The 18913-nt window shown below is 35.1% G+C and overlaps 3 protein-coding genes across 7 annotated transcripts in view; 2 read left to right on the top strand and 1 right to left on the bottom strand.

Annotated features, from left to right (window-relative positions):
* Positions 1 to 4154, top strand: part of LOC126369646 (probable GH family 25 lysozyme 3) — a 222776-nt gene extending 218622 nt beyond the window's left edge. For 3 of the 4 annotated variants that reach the window (XM_050014188.1, XM_050014187.1, XM_050014186.1), the window contains 4 exons: positions 1812 to 1906; positions 2383 to 2602; positions 2732 to 3007; positions 3220 to 4154. In XM_050014188.1, coding sequence (XP_049870145.1) covers positions 1857 to 1906; positions 2383 to 2602; positions 2732 to 3007; positions 3220 to 4098 — 1425 coding nt within the window. In that variant the 5' untranslated portion in view covers positions 1812 to 1856 and the 3' untranslated portion in view covers positions 4099 to 4154. Of the gene's footprint in view, positions 1 to 1112; positions 1197 to 1811; positions 1907 to 2382; positions 2603 to 2731; positions 3008 to 3219 lie in introns of those variants that run through there. The other variant, XM_050014185.1, reaches the window with a different exon arrangement.
* Positions 4155 to 10609: 6455 nt separating this feature from the next.
* LOC126369705 (3-oxoacyl-[acyl-carrier-protein] reductase FabG-like) lies at positions 10610 to 12937 on the bottom strand. 2 transcript variants are annotated; one of them, XM_050014273.1, is made up of 2 exons: positions 12842 to 12937; positions 10610 to 12018 (listed from the first exon to the last, which is right to left on the bottom strand). In XM_050014273.1, exon 2 carries the CDS (start codon positions 12014 to 12016, stop codon positions 11240 to 11242), a length of 777 nt encoding a protein of 258 aa, XP_049870230.1. In that variant the 5' UTR covers positions 12017 to 12018; positions 12842 to 12937; the 3' UTR covers positions 10610 to 11239. The 2 variants fall into 2 exon arrangements, with proteins under 2 accessions (XP_049870230.1, XP_049870231.1); XM_050014274.1 differs by lacking the exon at positions 12842 to 12937 and adding an exon at positions 12712 to 12834.
* Positions 12938 to 13692: 755 nt separating this feature from the next.
* On the top strand, positions 13693 to 18847 carry LOC126369709 (dnaJ homolog subfamily C member 8). The gene is made up of 6 exons (XM_050014280.1): positions 13693 to 13945; positions 14029 to 14220; positions 15127 to 15255; positions 15791 to 15898; positions 16414 to 16548; positions 17651 to 18847. Exons 1-6 carry the CDS (start codon positions 13889 to 13891, stop codon positions 17768 to 17770), a joined length of 741 nt encoding a protein of 246 aa, XP_049870237.1. The 5' UTR covers positions 13693 to 13888; the 3' UTR covers positions 17771 to 18847.
* Positions 18848 to 18913: the final 66 nt, after the last annotated feature.

The raw sequence follows: 18913 nt of genomic DNA, 5'->3' as shown, positions 1-18913 counted from the left end.
ATACTTTGATTTTGTTTACAAAAAAGATAATTACGTTTACAGAACACTTATCAGTTATCAACTATTGCATCTTTGTGAAATCAGTTCAAAATATCAGCAACGGGATAAACAATAGGTTTATTACATTAAATGAGATATTAAGGGCATTGCTACTATGGGGTACGGCTAGCAAAGAAAATATTTTGCATCAGTCTTACAAGACTTGTATCCCATTGTCCACGGTTTTCCAAGATACAGACTCTGCCTAGTTTGGGAACCTCTGTTCATTTTGTAAAACTTATAACTATTTTACCCTACCTCAGACATAAGTATGCCTTCTTTCTTTTTTTATATTATATCTTAATAAAAAAATAAAAAACATTTTTTGACAATAGCGTAAGCATATCGAAAATGCAAGTTCTTGCAAATAGGTAAGTGCCAGAATCTAAAAGAGTTAAGTGTAAGTACTTTTCTTTCTAAACTTAGTAGAATAGGTACCTAATGATAGTAGTGCGAAAGACTTAGGGCGGTATTAATAAGCTAACCTCAGCTTCGAGACTGCTCTCAAGATCGTATCAATGTGGCAGTTCTCATATAAAAACAGGGACTTGAGCATGGTCTTGAGGGCAGTCTTAGCTGAGGTTTGACTCAGATGGCATTAACTGCTTGGCCGGACAAATGGGGTACCCGGTACATAATTCTAAGACACAGGCCTAAGGGTGACACATGCAGGGAATAAATATGTTTCCTTAGAATCTGGTTTGACACTAATGTTAGATAGCTAAGTAACCTAGGAATGGACAGCAATATTCTAGGAATCTGAGCTTAATAAATAAGTTATGTGTGTGTTAATAATCTAATTCTAGATTTTTTTTCCCCCATAAAACAGATTATTATTTGTTTACTTACTTTTAGGAAGATTAACAGCTGAAAAGTAACAGTGAATAAAATCACGAGTATCTATAGTATGTTTATTACAAATCTTAATCTAATTTTTCCTCTGCTCACCGTAAAAAGTCAATATACTTATAGCCAGGCAAAAATCTTAAAGCGATAAGATAAAAATGTTTACTTCTATTAAATACTACACCATTGCGTTTGGAGAAAACCCTATAAAATCATGGAAATTTGGGTGGACTACCAGTTTTCGGGCTTCGTAGTTGAAGAAAGAATTAAACATGAAGTATTTTTCTGTGCTGTTTATAACTTTGGTTGTGGTAAGTGCTAAATTATATTTAATTATTTGAAAACAACGCCGGTTTAAAAAAATACCCCTCCTATTTTGCACAATATTTCACTTCAGTATGAGTATTATACAAATTAATTATAATCTGTTACACGGCAAGGAAGAAACAGACGGTAACTCTATTTTCATTCATCCCTGTTTTATACGGTCAAATACTTAATGACAATTTCAACTAGATATTCAATAACTTGGGTAAGTAGGTATTACGAGTACAAAGGTGGATTTTTCGGACTTCATACGCCACTACTTATTATACTTGACCTTTTTTAAAAAGTGCTTTGATTTTTAAATAAAAATAAATAATTAAAACACATAATAAGGGGTTCTGACCGCGTTTAAAGCAGAGGGATATGAGACCTTTACGAAGCCACTGACAAAGCCGTAAGCGTGGCCAATTATTGGTCAGCAAAAATTTAGTATCGATCGCCATCGACTCGCGAAGAAGATGAGACTCCCGCGCGTGAGTCTTTCGCGTAAATTTAAAACAATGTAAAAATAAATATTTAATTGTACAGTAACCATTATTTCTGCTTGTTAAAATTAAATTCTGTGCAATAAAGTTTGATTGAATACAATTTATTTACAGGTGTGTGGAGCTTTGGCCAGTCCATTGGCCATAGAAGATCACTCCATGGTCCGCCACCGACGTGATATCAGCTTCGAGATCTTCGGAAATACACAGTATTTATTTTCTTACTTACTTTATCTTGTTTATGTCATCGGGAACTGTCAGTAGTTCTGTTTTCGAGCTTGAACCAGCCACTTACCTATTATTAAACCACTTCCTTTAGTGTTCTACACTGGGCGCCTAACTATTTAGGATATAAGGTGCACGTGGTAACCTAGGTAAACTAGGAGCGTACCTAGTTTAGTTTAGACAACGGGTACCACGACACGTTACATACTTGATACGTTAGGTATCCGCCTAAATACTAACGTGTCGTAATGTAACGTGTCGTTTCGTGTGATACTTATAAACACCCACAATACTTCAGAACTACTGATTCAGTTTTCGAGTTTAAACCTCTTCCTGCAGTGTTTCACAGTATTTCACATTGGGCGCCTAAAACTATTTATATAAACTAGGTACCCTGCGTTTATTACTCATTACAATAGGTACCTATATTCTATCTTATCGGTGTAATGCTTGGTTACAGGAAGCTTATTGAAAAACTGATAGCTGACTTGAACAAAGCCGCTGACCAAGCGAAACAGGCCGTGGTACAATTCAGAAATGGTCTCCTGGAACAAGCCAATAAAATCCGAGAGAAACTCATAGCAGACATAAATAAAATCCGCGAAAAAATCTCGGAATCCATTAAGAAAATCCAAGACAAGTTTGTCAATTCAGGATCTGCTGTTGGGGAATGCATTAATGTAAGTACCTAAACAAGTAAACACTCTAGGAGGAGTAGCGTAGCGCTTTAAAATGATCCCCACAAAAGTTAAAATATTAAATAGTGTCTATTACATTGATAATACCTTTAAAATATCTTGTCTTCGCAGGGTCACCGTAGCGATGTCGATGCCATACTTAATAATGCCCAAACGGAAGCTCTTCGATGCATAAATGCTCGTATCGAGGACGTTGGTGAAATGATCAACAAACTGAGCGCGTTGTGTGAAACTGGCCAAGACATCGCTAGTGCGGCTGTGGGAGAAATGAGGAACTGCACAGAACACCATAGTTCAAATATTCTGGCTGCCGGCGCGTGCCTTGGAACTGTTGCCGTGAGGACAGAAATGAAAGCAGCTTCTTTCTTAATGCAGAGCGGACTAGCAGTTAGTAAAATTTTATTTTTATTGAGGGCTATTCTTTTCAAGAGTTACTCATTTCAAGTAAAGGGGTGATTTACTCTTGAGTAAAATACTTACCAAGAGAAGAAAAAATATTGGTTAACTCTATTAGGCATTGTCAGATCGTGAAAATATACCCTAAGAATATCTCTATCTATCTATCATAGTTGTAAACTAAATTTATTTTTTGTCAACAGATCGGCCGTCTCAACCTGTTCATGACAACTTTACCAGCACAATTAGAAATGTGCGCTGGATCGAGCCTCGTGAACGCCGGCGTAGGCACAGCTAAGATCCTAATGGAAATTGGCAGCTGCTCGACTACTTCAATCATCAACACCTTCAGCGGTACATCATCAGCTGGTGAACTTGCCTCTTCTGCTGGCTCTGCCATTTCTGGTGCTGTGTCGAATTTAGGCTCTGCAGTGCAAAATGCAGGGTCTTCTCTGTCGAATGCTGCCTCCACGGCCGGGTCAAATTTGGCGTCTTTGGCATCAAATGCAGCTAATACCGCGTCTAATGGTGGTTCCACGGGCGGGTCAAATTTGGCGTCTTTAGCATCAAATGCAGCTAACACTGCATTTAATGCTGCATCCACAGTCGGGTCAAATTTGGCGTCTTTAGCATCAAATGCAGCTAACACGGCATCTAATGCTGCCTCCACGGCCGGGTCAAATTTGGCGTCTTTAGCATCAAATGCAGCTAACACCGCATCTAATACTGCCTCTACGGCCGGGTCAAATTTGGCGTCTTTAGCATCAAATGCAGCTAACACCGCATCTAATGCTGCCTCCACGGCCGGGTCAAATTTGGCGTCTTTAGCATCAAATGCAGCTAACACGGCATCTAATGCTGCCTCCACGGCCGGGTCAAATTTGGCGTCTTTAGCATCAAATGCAGCAAACACGGCATCTAATGCTGCCTCCACGGCCGGGTCAAATTTGGCGTCTTTAGCTTCAAATGCAGCATCTACCGGGTCCAATGCTGCTTCTAATTTAGCTTCTGCTTTCAACAGTGCTACCGGTTCTGGCTCCAACCTCGTTCCTATCGATGAGATTATCACTGGTTTATTTTAATTAAGAATTTTGTTTCATTATATTCTGACCTCGTTTGTTCAATAAAGTGTATTGAAACATTATACTGACATTTTTCTTGTTACAAGATATATATTTTTTTATTTATTAACATTATTGAATAGGTGGGTACCTATATGTACTCATAAAAGAAAAGAGCCGGAAAGAGTGTTTATAAACGTACGCTTGAGATCTTAAGGTAACTTCTACTCTGTGTATGTAATCCTACGTATTTCTTACCTACATAACCCTGACTGACGAATACTACTTACACTCTCAGACACTCCAGCTTTCTAGAGTGCATAATCAAGTATTAAAAATAATCAAGCTAAAATTAAAGTAACTACCTTTAAGTATAGGTACTAAGTATTTTAATCCTCTCAGACAAAACTAACACTGTTCAATTGGTTTTACTATAATTGATAAATTAAAACATTTCAAACACAATTGCTTTGTAAATATTTTTACCTAGTGTAGGTAAATATAAAAGGTAGCTACTTAAGTACCTATCTAATCTTTAAGTAAGTATGTACAAAAATATGAATTAACAATAAAATTACAGGTTTCTGTTTTATATTATTGAAGGTATAGTTATAACTTTAACCAAATACAAATAGAAGATTATCACTCTTAATGTCAACTTCAGATAAAAATACTTATCTATAACTATTATGTAGTAGATACTTATATAAGTAGGTAAGTTAATTTCTTCAGATGTATATTGTCGGTGAGTCTAAGAACATGCGTGGAATAATCCTCTACGTGGTCCTTGCAGTAGTCTACTCTCAGGTACATTTTTATTACATTAGATTACGTAAATATACTTACCTAAGTTATACTCAAAGTAGTAGTAAATAAGAACATAATGCCTATCAAATTGCAACAGAAATACTTAGTCAAACTGCGGCGTTCTAAAAAACATTCACATTTTATTGAAGTGCATATTTAATAGTCTCGTTGGATAGCTAATAGTCGCTACTCAACTATTCAGCTACTGGATCTACTGCCTAGCACTAATCAGTCTGCCGGGTCTGAACGAGTATACGTACGTGAAGCACTCACCCCATTTAACAGATATCTTTTGGGAAAGGCTAAGAATGACCTGAAGGGCATCTTTAAGTACGTGTGGTGTAAAGATGGAAGAGTCTTAGCAAGAAAAACCGACAACGAAAAAGTAATAAATATCAGGAGCGAAAGTGATATTTCTTCTCTTCTTGGTTAAGTGTACGTACTCGACTTTGATACATATATTTAACTCTTTCTTTTAAAATTATGGACAGTTTACAGGACAATGTAATTGAATTGTATGATTGTATTGATATAAATCACTTTGATAAATGCGTAGGTAGTTGTAGCTCTCATCACGATTTGTTAATTATTCATGTCAATATAAGGTCTACGATCAAGAATTTTTGCAAACTAGAACTATTAATAAGTGAATCTAAAAAGCAAATTGATGTAATTGTGTTGACTGAAGCCAATATAACTGAGATGTTAAGCCAACTATACAGCTTGGAAGGGTATACAATGCATACAAAGCTCAGAAAAACACAAAAGGGCGGCGGAATTATTATATATATTCTAAATAAACACAAATTTCATTCCATAAAAACTAATACTGTTCACTTCGAATGTATCGCAGGTAGAATTACAACACTTCCGAAATACGCTCTAACTTTGTGCGCAGTGTATAGACCACCACATAAAAATAAACACTCGTTTATTACCGAAATTGACCGCATAATCTCAACATTCCAAAGCACTGAACTGTTAGTCATGGGTGATGTCAATATAAATTTAAAAATCGATACTTCTGCAAAGAAATCATATATGGACATGATGTACGGGCGGGGTCTTGTATGCGGTATCACTGACTACACAAGAATTGAGATAAATAAACATAATAAAATAACTAAATCATGCATTGACCACATATTTGTCCGATCACGCATACAAGACGTTCGCTCAGCCGCACTATGTACCATACTGGCCGATCACAGAATGACTGCAGTCGCGTTCCTTGGTATGCCGCATATACAGGTTGCTCCACAGATAGTGAAACGAATAAATAATACAAAATTGCAACATGAACTTAATAAAATAGATTGGAGCGTAACAAATAATATGAAATGTCCTAACCTTATATATAATTTTATCAAAACTAATATTACAGATTGTTATAAAAAAGCAGAATATTCATGTACAGTCGGGTGCTCTAAGCGTAGTGTGGAACCTTGGGTCAATAAAGAGGTAATAAAATCTTGCAAAAATAGAGATAAGTTGTTTTTAAAATGGAAAAAAGACTTGAATAATATGGTATTAAAATCAGAATATAAGAAGAAAAGAAATAAAACTTATAAATTAGTAAATAAAAATAGAAATGAGTATTATAAAAATGAAATTAATAATTGTAAATCCGATCCAAAGAAACTATGGAAACTGTTAAATAAAATCTCGGGTAAAATTGCGAATTCCATCGATAGCGTTATTTTGAAGGCCTTTCAAAATTGTGGCAATGAGAAACATATAGCCGATAACTTTGCGACTGAATTTCAAAATAATGTTAAAAATATTATTCCCAACTGCGACAGCAAACTGTTAGATGAATCGTTGTATAGAAAGCCAGCAGACAAATCTATGCTTTGTAAAAGGGCTACGCATCATCAAGTGCAAAAAATCATTCAGTCAATGAATTGCAATAAAGCTCCAGGGATAGATGGTATTCGACCCAGAGACATAAAAATGATAGCAGATAAAATAACAACCGCTATAACGGACTTGATAAATACAAGCTTGATGACTGGACAATATCCAAATGATCTAAAAGTGGGAATGGTTAGACCTATCTTTAAAGCAGGTGATCACAAAGATTACTCTAAATATCGCCCAATAACCATGCTTCCAGCCATAGATAAAATCGTAGAAAAGTATTTTTGTAATCAAATACACCAATATTACAGATCACACGAAATCCTGTCAGCGAAGCAATACGGATTCCAACCCAAAAAGAGTACCACGTTGTTATTATCTCGCTTCTCTGATGAAATTAATAACCACCTTAATAACAAAAGACACATATTACTTATATTTATAGATTACAGTAAAGCGTTCGATACATTGAGACACGATACACTTCTAGATAAATTAGAGGACAGTGGAGTTAGAGGCCAACTATTGGAGTGGTGCAAAAGTTATCTTGCAAACAGATCTTATAAGGTTAAGATAGGTGACTCGATCAGCGATGCCGTCAATGTCACAGAGGGTACAGCCCAGGGCTCGGTGCTAGGACCGTTGCACTATCTGGCATATGTCAATGACATAAATAATATTGTACATAGCTGCGGAGTTTACCAATATGCAGACGATACATGTATGGTATCAGCTGATTCAAATCTCAATGTTGCAATGCATAAATTACAAGAAGACTTTGATAGGGTTTGTCAATGGTCTCATGACGCCGGTCTGGTTCTTAATGCTGAGAAGACTAAATTAATGCACATACACTCAAGCTACAATAAAACCGTAGGCAAAGTGGAAATCAAAGTTCACAGCCATGATTGCCTACACCTCAGTTCCTCTAATAAAACATTATGTCAATGTAGAACATTACAACAAGTACCTGAACAGACATATCTTGGCCTTGTAATCGATAATAGATTTAATTGGAGTAATCACATTAATAAGGTATGTAGTAAGTTACGGGCAATACTGGCAAAATTCTACATAATCAAAAATAGAATACCCTACACACTAATGCTGACTATGTACAAAGCTTTGGCTGAAAGCATCATATCATATGGCCTCAGCAGCTACGGACGGACTTTTAAATCTTACCTTGACCAAATATATAGGCTACAGGTAAGAATCCTAAAATTAATTACACCACATAACATCAAAAATCAATTAAAAAGCTATAATGAGATCTTTATGTACAATAAAATTTTACCAGTTCATGACAAATTTAAATTGAATATGCTTACCGAACAGTACTTTAGAACAGAAATACAGCATCCAACAACACATACTAAGATAACAAGACAAGTCACAAATAAAATACTAACTAAGCCCCGTTATAACAATTATTATGGCAGAAGAACATCCGAATATATCTTACCAGACCTAATAAATAAACTACCTAATCATGCTAAATTAAAAATAAACAAAAACAACTTATCTAATACATTAAAAAATGAACTGTTAAAACAACTAGAGTATCAAAATAATAACTTATATAAATAATACATATTATACCAACAAAATACAAAAAGATAAATAAATAAATTACATAATTGCTATAAAATGTAAACAATATTACTAGAATAAATAAAAATATAGTTTTTTCAGGTTAAATAATAATAAATAATTAATAATAAAATTAAAATATCCACATAATTTAAAATAAGTAGGTACATATCTAGTTAACATTATCTGTGCCTCCCTGTATATCGGTTCTGAGTACGCGGCGGCTGAGGTGAAGGCGGGAGGGTCCGGCTTAGCAGTGAGCGCAACCATCACCACTGCCGTGTTGCTATGCACATCGGCCAGTAGGCATAAGTTTTATAGGTAAAATTATAACTGTAGTTATCATATCACTTGCTTGCGCTCTGCGATGCGTAGCCGAGACACGAACTGCACAAAATGTTTGTTTACCTTTTGCTTACCCACAAGTTTTTGTTACCTACTTATCTATGTATAATGTAAGACGGACATCGTAGATACCTAGCATCGACACAAACCATGGTTTAACGATGCTAGTTAGTTTAATCACTGTTTGTACTTAATTTTTGAAATAAATAAAAAAAAAAAAAAAAAAAAAAATAAAAATTTTGAGACTGTAACTATCAAACAATGACCTTCAACCTAGGATGAAAATACGGAACACTTAATCTACGCAATCCTTGACAAATTGAGACAACTTTTTACAGTATGCTGAATCAAGAGAAAGTAAGATTTCGATTGAACCTCTAGCTCTAGATCCATCAAAGGATTTAAGAGGTATTTCTGACATCTGGAATAATATTAAGAACAGCATCAAAAATGCATGGGACTCCATTAAAACTGTAGCACAGGACATTAACTCTAAAATCAATGCATGGATCGAAGCAGCAAAAAGTAAGGCAATAGATATTTCAAAAGAATTTGAAGAAAGGGTTAAGAAACTTCGTGAGAAAAGCAGAGCTATGTTAGAAAATCTTATTGGTGATAAGGAACTTCTGAAAGAATGTCTTCAGGTAAGTGGATTGCTATTCATTTTTAAACAGCGGGCCTGCAAAACAAAAGCGTTCTTTGCCCTGCTAAAATGTGAAGTAGATTGAATTTGAGTATGCGAGCGAACTAACTAACGACCTTTGTGGTCCAGGGTTGAGCGTTGAGCTCACGATCCGGAGGTCCAGGGTTCAAATTCCGGTGGAGACATATCACAAAAATCACTTTGTGTCAAATCACCTGATTGTCCGAAAGTAAGATGATCCGTGCTTCGGAAAGCACGTTAAGCAGTTGGTCCCGGTTACTACTTACTGGTGTAAGTGCGGCCTTTGGCGGTTCAATAATTACCCTGACACTAGGGTTGACGAGGTTGGTAATGCCCACGTACATGCCATCATAACCCACATGATAGAAGAAGTAGATTGAAACCAAAATCTTCTTAGTTTTTTTAATACGTAGATTGACATCACGAGCTTTATGCTTGATGATGAAAATCTGTGAACCCTATTATTCTCGACATTAGAAATTCTCCACCAATTCTCAGGCAAGCACTACTGTAGAGGATGCTCCATCTGAGCATTGTAGAAGGAAGTTTACGTACTCACAAGTTACCTACTTATTATTATAAATTCGCGTAATATTATTTCAGAAAGAAAATTCCGTAATCGATAATCTATTGCTACAAATAATAAAGGATGCCACAATATGTATTATCAACACCATGAGACGTGTTTCGCGTCTAGATGAATATCGATATAATCTTGAATTAAATGAAACTAAGTTCCTTGATGAAACAGAGAAGAAAATGAATGAGTGCCAAAAAGAACAGGATTTAGAAAAATGCCTTTTAAAAGTTAGACAAGATATATTTATCTTAATGGAGAATATGGAAAACGAAATTTTGACTATTGTAAGTATTACCACTTCACATCACATTACACGTTCTTAACTATTTTTTTTTTAAATGAAAGCCTTGCTGCTTCGAGTTCAGACTATTGAAGTCATTACCTTTGGCTCGCGACGAATATAGTATTATTGTGAATATTCTATTTCAGAAAATTGAATCAAGAGGTATCGTAGACGACTTACTCAATGCTGTGACCACTTGCTCAATCGAGGGCTTACTTGAAGCCGCCAGTGTCATCGCTACGGAGGCCGTTAATGTTATAAACTGCATTAAGGAAGGCTAAAAATACTACAATCGTTTAAATAACAATTTTAATCGTGTTACTATATTGTTTTTTATCATTTTGTACCTACCTATTCAGTATACTTTTATAAGAAGTAATAAAACTTTTTTAAACCTGCATTTTTAATTAAAAAAATGCATAATAAGAGCTCGACTATCCGATCACTGTTGACGGGACATAAGCTAGTTTTTTCACTATACGAGTACTCTCGGATAACTACTCGGTCTATTGGCAACAATCGTGTTGCCGATATCCTAGTGCGCTTTTTTTTTTACTTTTTCATTGGCCGGAAAAAGGGGCGCGCTGACGGCTCTCATTCGGTACAACATTTAAGACAAAAGGTCTGAGGGTGCCTATCTGGGCGCGAACTTCGGTTCAGGGCGTCGTCTGATAGTGCACCAAGATCATTATGTTTACACGCTATGTGTAGCGTGCAAGTAGTTATCCGAACGTACCTACTCGACTTGAGGGTACTCGTTTAGTGAAAACCCCGCTTTAGTCAGTATAAATTACATCATATCACAATCTGTGTTATTGCTATTAAAGCAGTTGGTACGTACTTAGTCAATACTGTTCATTGTATTAACGAAGATTAAAAACTAATGTATTTCACAAATATTTCACTCTTTAAATAGGTACCTTTATCTTTAATTTAAAACCACTTTACATTACTTCTATGTATTTTATTTAATTTACACTTCATACAAAACATGTTACTTGTAAATCTCGAATGTAATTTCAATATAGTTTTAACGAGGACACATAGCGTGACGGCCTCCGTCGACAGGTAACGTCGCTCCTGTTATATTACTCGCAGCGTCACTAGCCAGAAATGTAATAACCGAAGCCACCTCTTTCGCATCACCTGGTCTTCCTAAGGCATGAGTATCCGCACACTTCTTTAAAAACACTTCATATTCTTGTTCGTTCATTGATGATTTCATATGTATTCCAGTAGTAATAACGCCTGGGTTGACAGCATTTACTCTCACGCCTTTCGGGGCAAGTTCTAATGCGACACACCGAGTAAACTGGTCTAAAGCAGATTTCGACATGCAATAAGCGAGAACGTTTGGAAAAGATCTCAAACCAGTCACACTGGAAACGTTAACGATACTTCCTTTAGTTTCGATAAGATGCGGCGTCGCTAGCATAGTCAGGTGATATGGTCCACGAACGTTTGTGTTCATTACTCTATCGTACTGCTCTAGTGAGGTATTCTCAATACTACCAGATTCAAGTATCCCAGCGTTGTTGACGAGAACATTCAGTTTCTGGAACTCGTCGATTACTGCTTTCATGATAATTTCGACATCTTGTTCGACGTTCATGTCGGCAATGATGATGTGCGGTTTGAGTTTTCTTGGTGAGACTTCTACACATTTTTCGGCGACGCTATCTAGGTTTTTCTTATTCCGTCCTGTGATGACTACATGAGCTCCTAGTTTAGCGAATTCTACGGCTGTTTCAGCGCCGATACCAGAACTGGCTCCCGTGATTAGAACAACTTTGTCGGTGAACGTCATGCCTGTTCGATAAAATAATAAAAATATCAACAACTCCACACACAATATTTACAAAAATAAGTAGGTACTTAGCAAGGGCACTTCAAGCAATCAATGACTTCAAGTGCATAGTACAAAGCATGATTTTTAATTGGATCGATAGAAAAATGTTAGGATGTTTGGTGATCGTTTAATCACATAGGTAGTAAGAAACGTGATTAACTACTGGGAAGACAATAAACAGTTCAGTAAACCTGCCAGTGGAAAACGAACGATATTGCATCTATATTGCGTAATGATATAAAAATTTACATAGTCTCGATACTCTCGAGGTGGCCAAGGTCGTCTGTGTAAAGTCTGCGCAAACGATCGTATGGCAAATAATTTAAAAAGGCTTATAAATTTATAATATTATACCTACCCAAATGTTTCCATTGAATCAAGGCCTATGCTATATTTAAGCTAATTTGGTGCCTACCTATTTATTATCAATGTCAATTTCTCATTTACCACAGACATCATAATACCTACATACCTACTAGGTACCTACCTATAAGTACAAAATAAATAATGTTTTATTAATATATTTTTTAATATTTTTCCAACTAGGTATATCGTAATATACATGTAGATACATAAGAACCTAAAAGAGTAAGTTAGTAGGTAGGCACTACCAAGTTAGGTAGGTACTTAATATTAGCTAGGTACAAACTTGCCTAGTAGAACTTAACATCGCACAAAACAACAAACAACAATGTGTTACACAATTTACGTGCAAGTGAAAAATGTGAAAGAAAACATGCATGGAATAAAATTCAATTAATCAATAAATATTACACTTCTAACCTGTAACTTCAGTAATTAGATTAGCCGACTGGCTGTCAAGTGTCAAAAACAAAAATGTCCATATTATGCAAGAAAAAAATCCTTGAAAACAAATGTCAAAAATACTACCATTGCCATTTTCTGAGCCAACTTGTTTTGTACCAAATTCATTTTGCCTACCAAGGTAAACATTTCCATTCCACCCACGATTTCTAACAGTCCGGGACTCTACAGTCCCATGAGATATGGTAAAGACATACAATAATAATAATATAGGTTATAATAATAAATGAAAAACATAATAAAAATATTACTGAATCTGAACCTTTTTATTATGATGGCGCTGTCGAGATTTTAATTACCAATTTTTTTATTACTCGGGTATATAAAACTACAATACAATGAAATGGCAGAAGAATTATAAAAAATAATTGTTGCTAGATATCACATTATGTATAGAATTATAATGTTGCTACCTATATTGCTTCTCTTTATTTTGATCATAATAATGATTAATGGAAGATTTAATTATTGTGCTTGGGTGTAATAAGAGGGGTCATCATTCATACCCATAAAAAAGATATAAGATACATGTCTGTTATTCATAAAATTAGAAGGTTAAACGAAGGAAAATCTGTACAGTGCCATCTATATTGTTTTTGAGGTACCTACGTAGCCTGGAAAGTCTCTCATTACAATAATGAAAGTATGCCCTACTAACAAAAAACAATGGATTTAATATTTAATAAGACTCATAGGTTTGAAATAAATAAAACATTATAATTATATTTATATATACAGTTACAAATCTACTAAATTAGTTTTTGTTACCAAACACTTGGTAACATTATTCAGAAACTGTCAATCAATTCTATCATGGCGGACGGATGGTGTTCATGTACGAATTTTCGCGTGTGTTGTGTTCTAATAGCATAATTCTGTAATATTACTTATTATAGTGTTAATTAGTGTACTCAGACTTATTAAATATAAAGTTTCAATGTTCTAGTTATTGTTAGTGAGATCATATGGTATTTGTATTCAAGTTTTTGTAAAACAACTATCAAAATGTCGTCTGGGACTTCGACTGCTGCTGAGACATCGTTTGACGAATTTTATACCGAGGTTTGTTGGAATAACACTTAAGTAGTTGGTGTTTATTTTAATGTACTGAATAGCACTTAATTTTGTTCTTTGTTAAATTTCAGGTCAAGGAAATTGAGAAACGGGACTCGGTGTTGACACCGAAACAACAAATAGACAGGCTCCTTCGCCCTGGCTCTACCTATTTTAACCTCAACCCCTTCGAAGTGTTGCAACTAGAACCAGAAGTTTCCATCGATGAAATCAAGAAGAAATATAGAAGATTGTCCATTCTTGTCCATCCAGACAAAAATATGGTTAGTAATAGTTAATCTTTTATTTCAAGTAGGTTATGAAAGTAATAATGTTAGGTACTTACCTATAACATTACGTGAAATACAAACAGGCTGTAAAAGTGCCTATATTGTAAATTGGTTTTGAATACACATGTACTATTTTCATAACAGCTTCTGATTGTTTTGTATGGAAGATATTTTTTATTACCAAATTATTTTTTATAACAATGTCTCAGGCATGTGGCTGAGGGTATTTAAAGGATTTTTTCTTCATATTTTATATGTATGTAGAAGTATATTAGAAGAATGATAAAGATTTTATTAGAAATTAAGTATGGAGACTGTGAAGTCTCTGTTTGTTAGTTTAGACGGTTACGCCCGTCAACATTCCGTTTTTATCCGCAGATGGAATCAACACATTTGTGAGACGATGGAGACAACAAATCATAGGTAAGGACAGTACAGAAGACTGGACAGCATTGACTTCTGTTTAGGAAATTATCTATTATTAATTCTTAAATATTTAGCTTAACATAATTATTTCCCTAATCATTTAAATAATATACTGTAACATGAAATAATTAAATTTGTTCGGAGCACTTTTGTAAACATTTTTGTAAATTAGTCTGAACAAGGACTAATCTGTTTTAAACTTTCAATCAGTGTATTAATGTGCTAAAACTTGTAATTTGGGAGGATGTGATTGAAATTTAGCCCTTAACATTTTTTAATGGCATATTCTCAAGGATATTAAGTTGTACATAAGGTGTACAACCAAAGTCTTTAATACATATAACAAAGTATAGACTATGCTTACTTTTTATACTTTTTGAAAGAAATGAAACTACAGAAGCATTTCACATTTAGTAGAGATTAAGATTCACACATCATTATTTCAATTTCAATAGATTTCTCTATTGATTCCAGGATGATTCTGAACGCGCTCAACAAGCTTTTGAGATTGTCAACAGGGCATGGAAAACTCTGGAAAATGATGAGACCAGGAAGAAGTGCTTGGACATTTACCAAGAGGCCAAGGAAAGGACTGATCACATGGTAAATATCTACCAATATTTTGGCATGATAGGCAATAGAGATGTGCTGAATGCTGAACCGAATATTTGGCCGAACTGTCTGGTGTCGCGCTACATGTAAGGGAAATCCTCAAAGAGTATCTAGACCATCTGAGGACGTAACTAAAATAACAATTCTCTTTTCTTAGACCTCCGAAGTAATCACCCTCACAGAAACATGCCACTTCCATTATTTAGGAAAGTGTGACATAATGAGGGGTACTAAAATATGAGTATGGGGATTATAATGATTTGACATTGTTCTTATATATATTATAAAAAGCTTTATTTGTTTTTTGTATTCTTACATGAAGAAATTATACTGAAATATATGCAGAACCAAAACTGACCGAATATTTGGCGCATCTCTAATAAGTAGTCATTCGGTGTTCTATAGTCATTATTTGAAATCATTTTTTTTTTAACATTATTTTGGTATTATCTTATTTCATTTTGCTACTCATATTTTATCTTATTTATAAAATTCTACTCCTAATATTAATTTAAAAATATTCCAGATAGAACAGAAGCGAAAGAAAATGAAGAAAGATGGCCGCCTAGCTGAAGGTATTCCTGAGGATGATCCGGCGAAATTTAAACATGCTGTTTATGTCATGACCATGAAGGTAACCTTTACATTATCAGCTGATCATCATACAAACGTAGATTTTAGAAACGGGATTAGATATCTATATTGAACCATTATTTATCAAAAAAAGTCATTTACATAGTAGATTGTACTGAAATTTTATTAAAAGCTAATTAGGTTTAGGGTATGTAAAAATGGACCATAGCCTGCCAATTTCTAATGGGGCTGTGGTTACCTACAAATTAGTTGAGTATTTTCAGTGAACCCCCTGCATTTTTTCTAGTTTAACATATTGAAATCATCATCCCCATAGCCTTATCCCGTTTTTTACAGGGTCCGCTTACCTAACCTGAAGATTTTGACAGGTCCGGTTTTTCGTATTAAAATAATATATTATAAAATATTCCAATATATAAAAACCTCTGAAATAAAATTCATCTGTCTGGTTTTATAACTTTTATGCGATGAACAGCAGCTGAATGCATTAATTGATTTGATCCCAGTAATAGTGGCCTAAAATTTTATCATAATATTGCAATATTAAAATTCCAGTTATTCGCCGATATGGAACGTAAGCGGCAACATTTAGAAACTCGCGACATGGAGGAGAGGAAACGAAAACGAGAACAAGAAATTGAGCAAGAAGAGCAAATGTCTCTTGAGAAGGAATGGGCCAAGAATTTTGAGGTTAGTACAATTTTCTGCATAAATCTGAGGAACTAATATGGCAAGGTATAACCAAACGACAAGTGGCGTGAACTTGTTACTGTCATGTCGTCCAAACCGTATCCGGCGACGGCGACTCCTAAATATCTATCCCGAGTCGTTGTTGTGGTGGGCTCTGATGTGGCTGGCGAAACCGAACTTCGACTTGAAGGTCCAGTCACACGGCACACAATAAAACTGGCCTGACGAATTGAGCGTGTAGTTATAGGAGGGTTTCGGTCGAGTCTTCCGTATTTGGCGATTTGCGTCGAGATCTTGTAAACGCTTCTTTTCAAATAAATTCACGCTATGGTGTACGATGCGACGTCATTCCGGTCTAAGACGAGCACGATCCTCCCAACTAACAGTTGCTAAGATAATAGGTTATATATTTGACTGGGTCAAAGATAAATTATAATGCTAATATAGAAATAGAAGCCAGTCTAAGATGATCAAAAATCAAGCTCATCCTACTTCTCGAATTTTATTTATGAATTAAGTAACAATGAGTACGACGTTTTGACCGCTTTTATAAAGACACTAGATAGTATATACAGACCCCAAAGAAATCTTTCGGTTTGACGTTTCGTAAAAAGTATCTCATTTGACTACGTTGTCAAGTAGCCTATTGTGAATAATCTTAGAGGCAAGCAACTAGCTCATATCTCCTGCGTACAAATCTGTTTGTTATTTCTCTTTGTTGCTTTAAATTACAAAGGATGATGTTGGGATAGGCTCCATGCCTTAATTAATTGTATTTTACGAAATGATCAGGACGATTCTCGGCTCTAGGTTCTCCATAATATCTAACATTTTAGTGGCGATGAGCCCCTATGGTGGCATATAATGGGTACTCCACACAAAAATATCAGGTCCAGATTTCCAAGCACAATAGTTAAACAAATGGGGTTTGTATTAAGGGACATTAGGCAACATAACAAACATAAGCTCGCGACTAATATCCCAATTCTTCTAACTATCCCAATTCGGATAGTTAGAAGTATATCCAACACAAGATGAACTAAGTACCCACGCCTCACCGAGCTTCTGTGCTTTATATATCAGTCATATAATTTCATTACAGGAATCTCGACAAAACCGCGTGGACAGCTGGAAGACCTTCCAATCCGGCGGCGGGAAGGAAAAGAAGAAAAAGAAAATCATGGGGTTCAAACCACCAAAACCTAAGCCAGAGAGCAGATAACTCTACCTAGTTACTGTTAGCATAGAATAGAATATTGCAATACGATTTCATATGAATGAGATCTTGTGTTGTGCCCTAGTTTAGTATGATGTAATTTAAAGAAAGATTGTCCTAATGAGTATGCATACTTTTATTCAGGACATTTTTAAGTGGATATTGACTCGGAGCATTTTTATAGCCTTTATTAGGTAGGCTTGTCACCTCTATACCATAAATTATCTGTTCCATCCGCACGGGGGTCTAAACAGGCCACTTTGAAACAATTCATCTGAAAAAGTAATATTGCTATTTGACATTTGTTGACATTGCTGCAGTTATAATAATAATAATAATTTATTTTAAGATTTACAATCCATAGTTGTTAGTAAAGCAGTCTAAACCTATCTTATACAGGGCTGTTTGCGACATCGTACCGAACACTGATTCAAACCATGACCCTGAGTTAATACCAAGTGGAATTTTACGTCTGAATCATCCCCCTCACTCAGTATTCGTTACGATGTCACATCTGTCGCTAAAATATGGAACTAAAAATAATTTAAAAAACAAGAGAATTCATGAATTTTCCAAGAGAATATTCCACTTTTTATCAACTTAGAATCATGGTCTGAATCATCTTTCAAAGTTTTCGTTACAATGTCACTAAAACCATGTATACGCGCAAACGTCAAATTAGAATATTTATTATTAGATGACATGCCAATTGCCACATGGCCTTTTTAGACACCTAGTACATCATAATACCCTATTTAAATTTTTCCAAAAATCCGGAGCAGGATTTCGGTGGTTTACTAATATTTCAGATTAAATCCTCAGCCTCAATGTCATTTTAGATTAAAAAATGCTCTGTCAATATCCTTTCAGTGATTGTGTTAAGACACATTTCTAGTAAGAAGTTGATAGTTAACATGGGAAGTACCTTTGTAAAGCTCCGTGCAATCATTGCTGAGTGGTCAATTTAATTCTATTATAAACCATAGATAGAATTGGTTTTAATTTTATCGGAATGTGAAACCGAAAGGTTTCAGAGAGAATGCAAATCAATATTTCTTGATTAAAACGTGGATATTGATTTCATTGAATGTGTGTTATTTTTTCCTTAGTATATTGTGTTTAGAGCCCACAGATAATGACAATTTAGCG

This window comes from Pectinophora gossypiella, chromosome 9 (assembly GCF_024362695.1).
Source record: "Pectinophora gossypiella chromosome 9, ilPecGoss1.1, whole genome shotgun sequence".
Classification (NCBI taxonomy): domain Eukaryota; kingdom Metazoa; phylum Arthropoda; class Insecta; order Lepidoptera; family Gelechiidae; genus Pectinophora; species Pectinophora gossypiella.
Note: the sequence above shows the minus strand (reverse complement) of the source record. Positions and strands in the feature narration are given on the sequence as shown.

What these genes read in the sequence shown, in the direction of transcription:
- LOC126369709 (XM_050014280.1), top strand. Translation starts at nt 13,889, where the DNA reads ATGTCGTCTGGGACTTCGACTGCTGCTGAGACATCGTTTGACGAATTT. An exon ending in TTGACGAATTTTATACCGAG is followed by an intron (nt 13,946 to 14,028) that starts GTTTGTTGGAAT and finishes GTTAAATTTCAG; the next exon opens with GTCAAGGAAATTGAGAAACG. An exon ending in AGGAAAGGACTGATCACATG is followed by an intron (nt 15,256 to 15,790) that starts GTAAATATCTAC and finishes AAAATATTCCAG; the next exon opens with ATAGAACAGAAGCGAAAGAA.
- LOC126369705 (XM_050014273.1), bottom strand. Translation starts at nt 12,016, where the DNA reads ATGACGTTCACCGACAAAGTTGTTCTAATCACGGGAGCCAGTTCTGGT.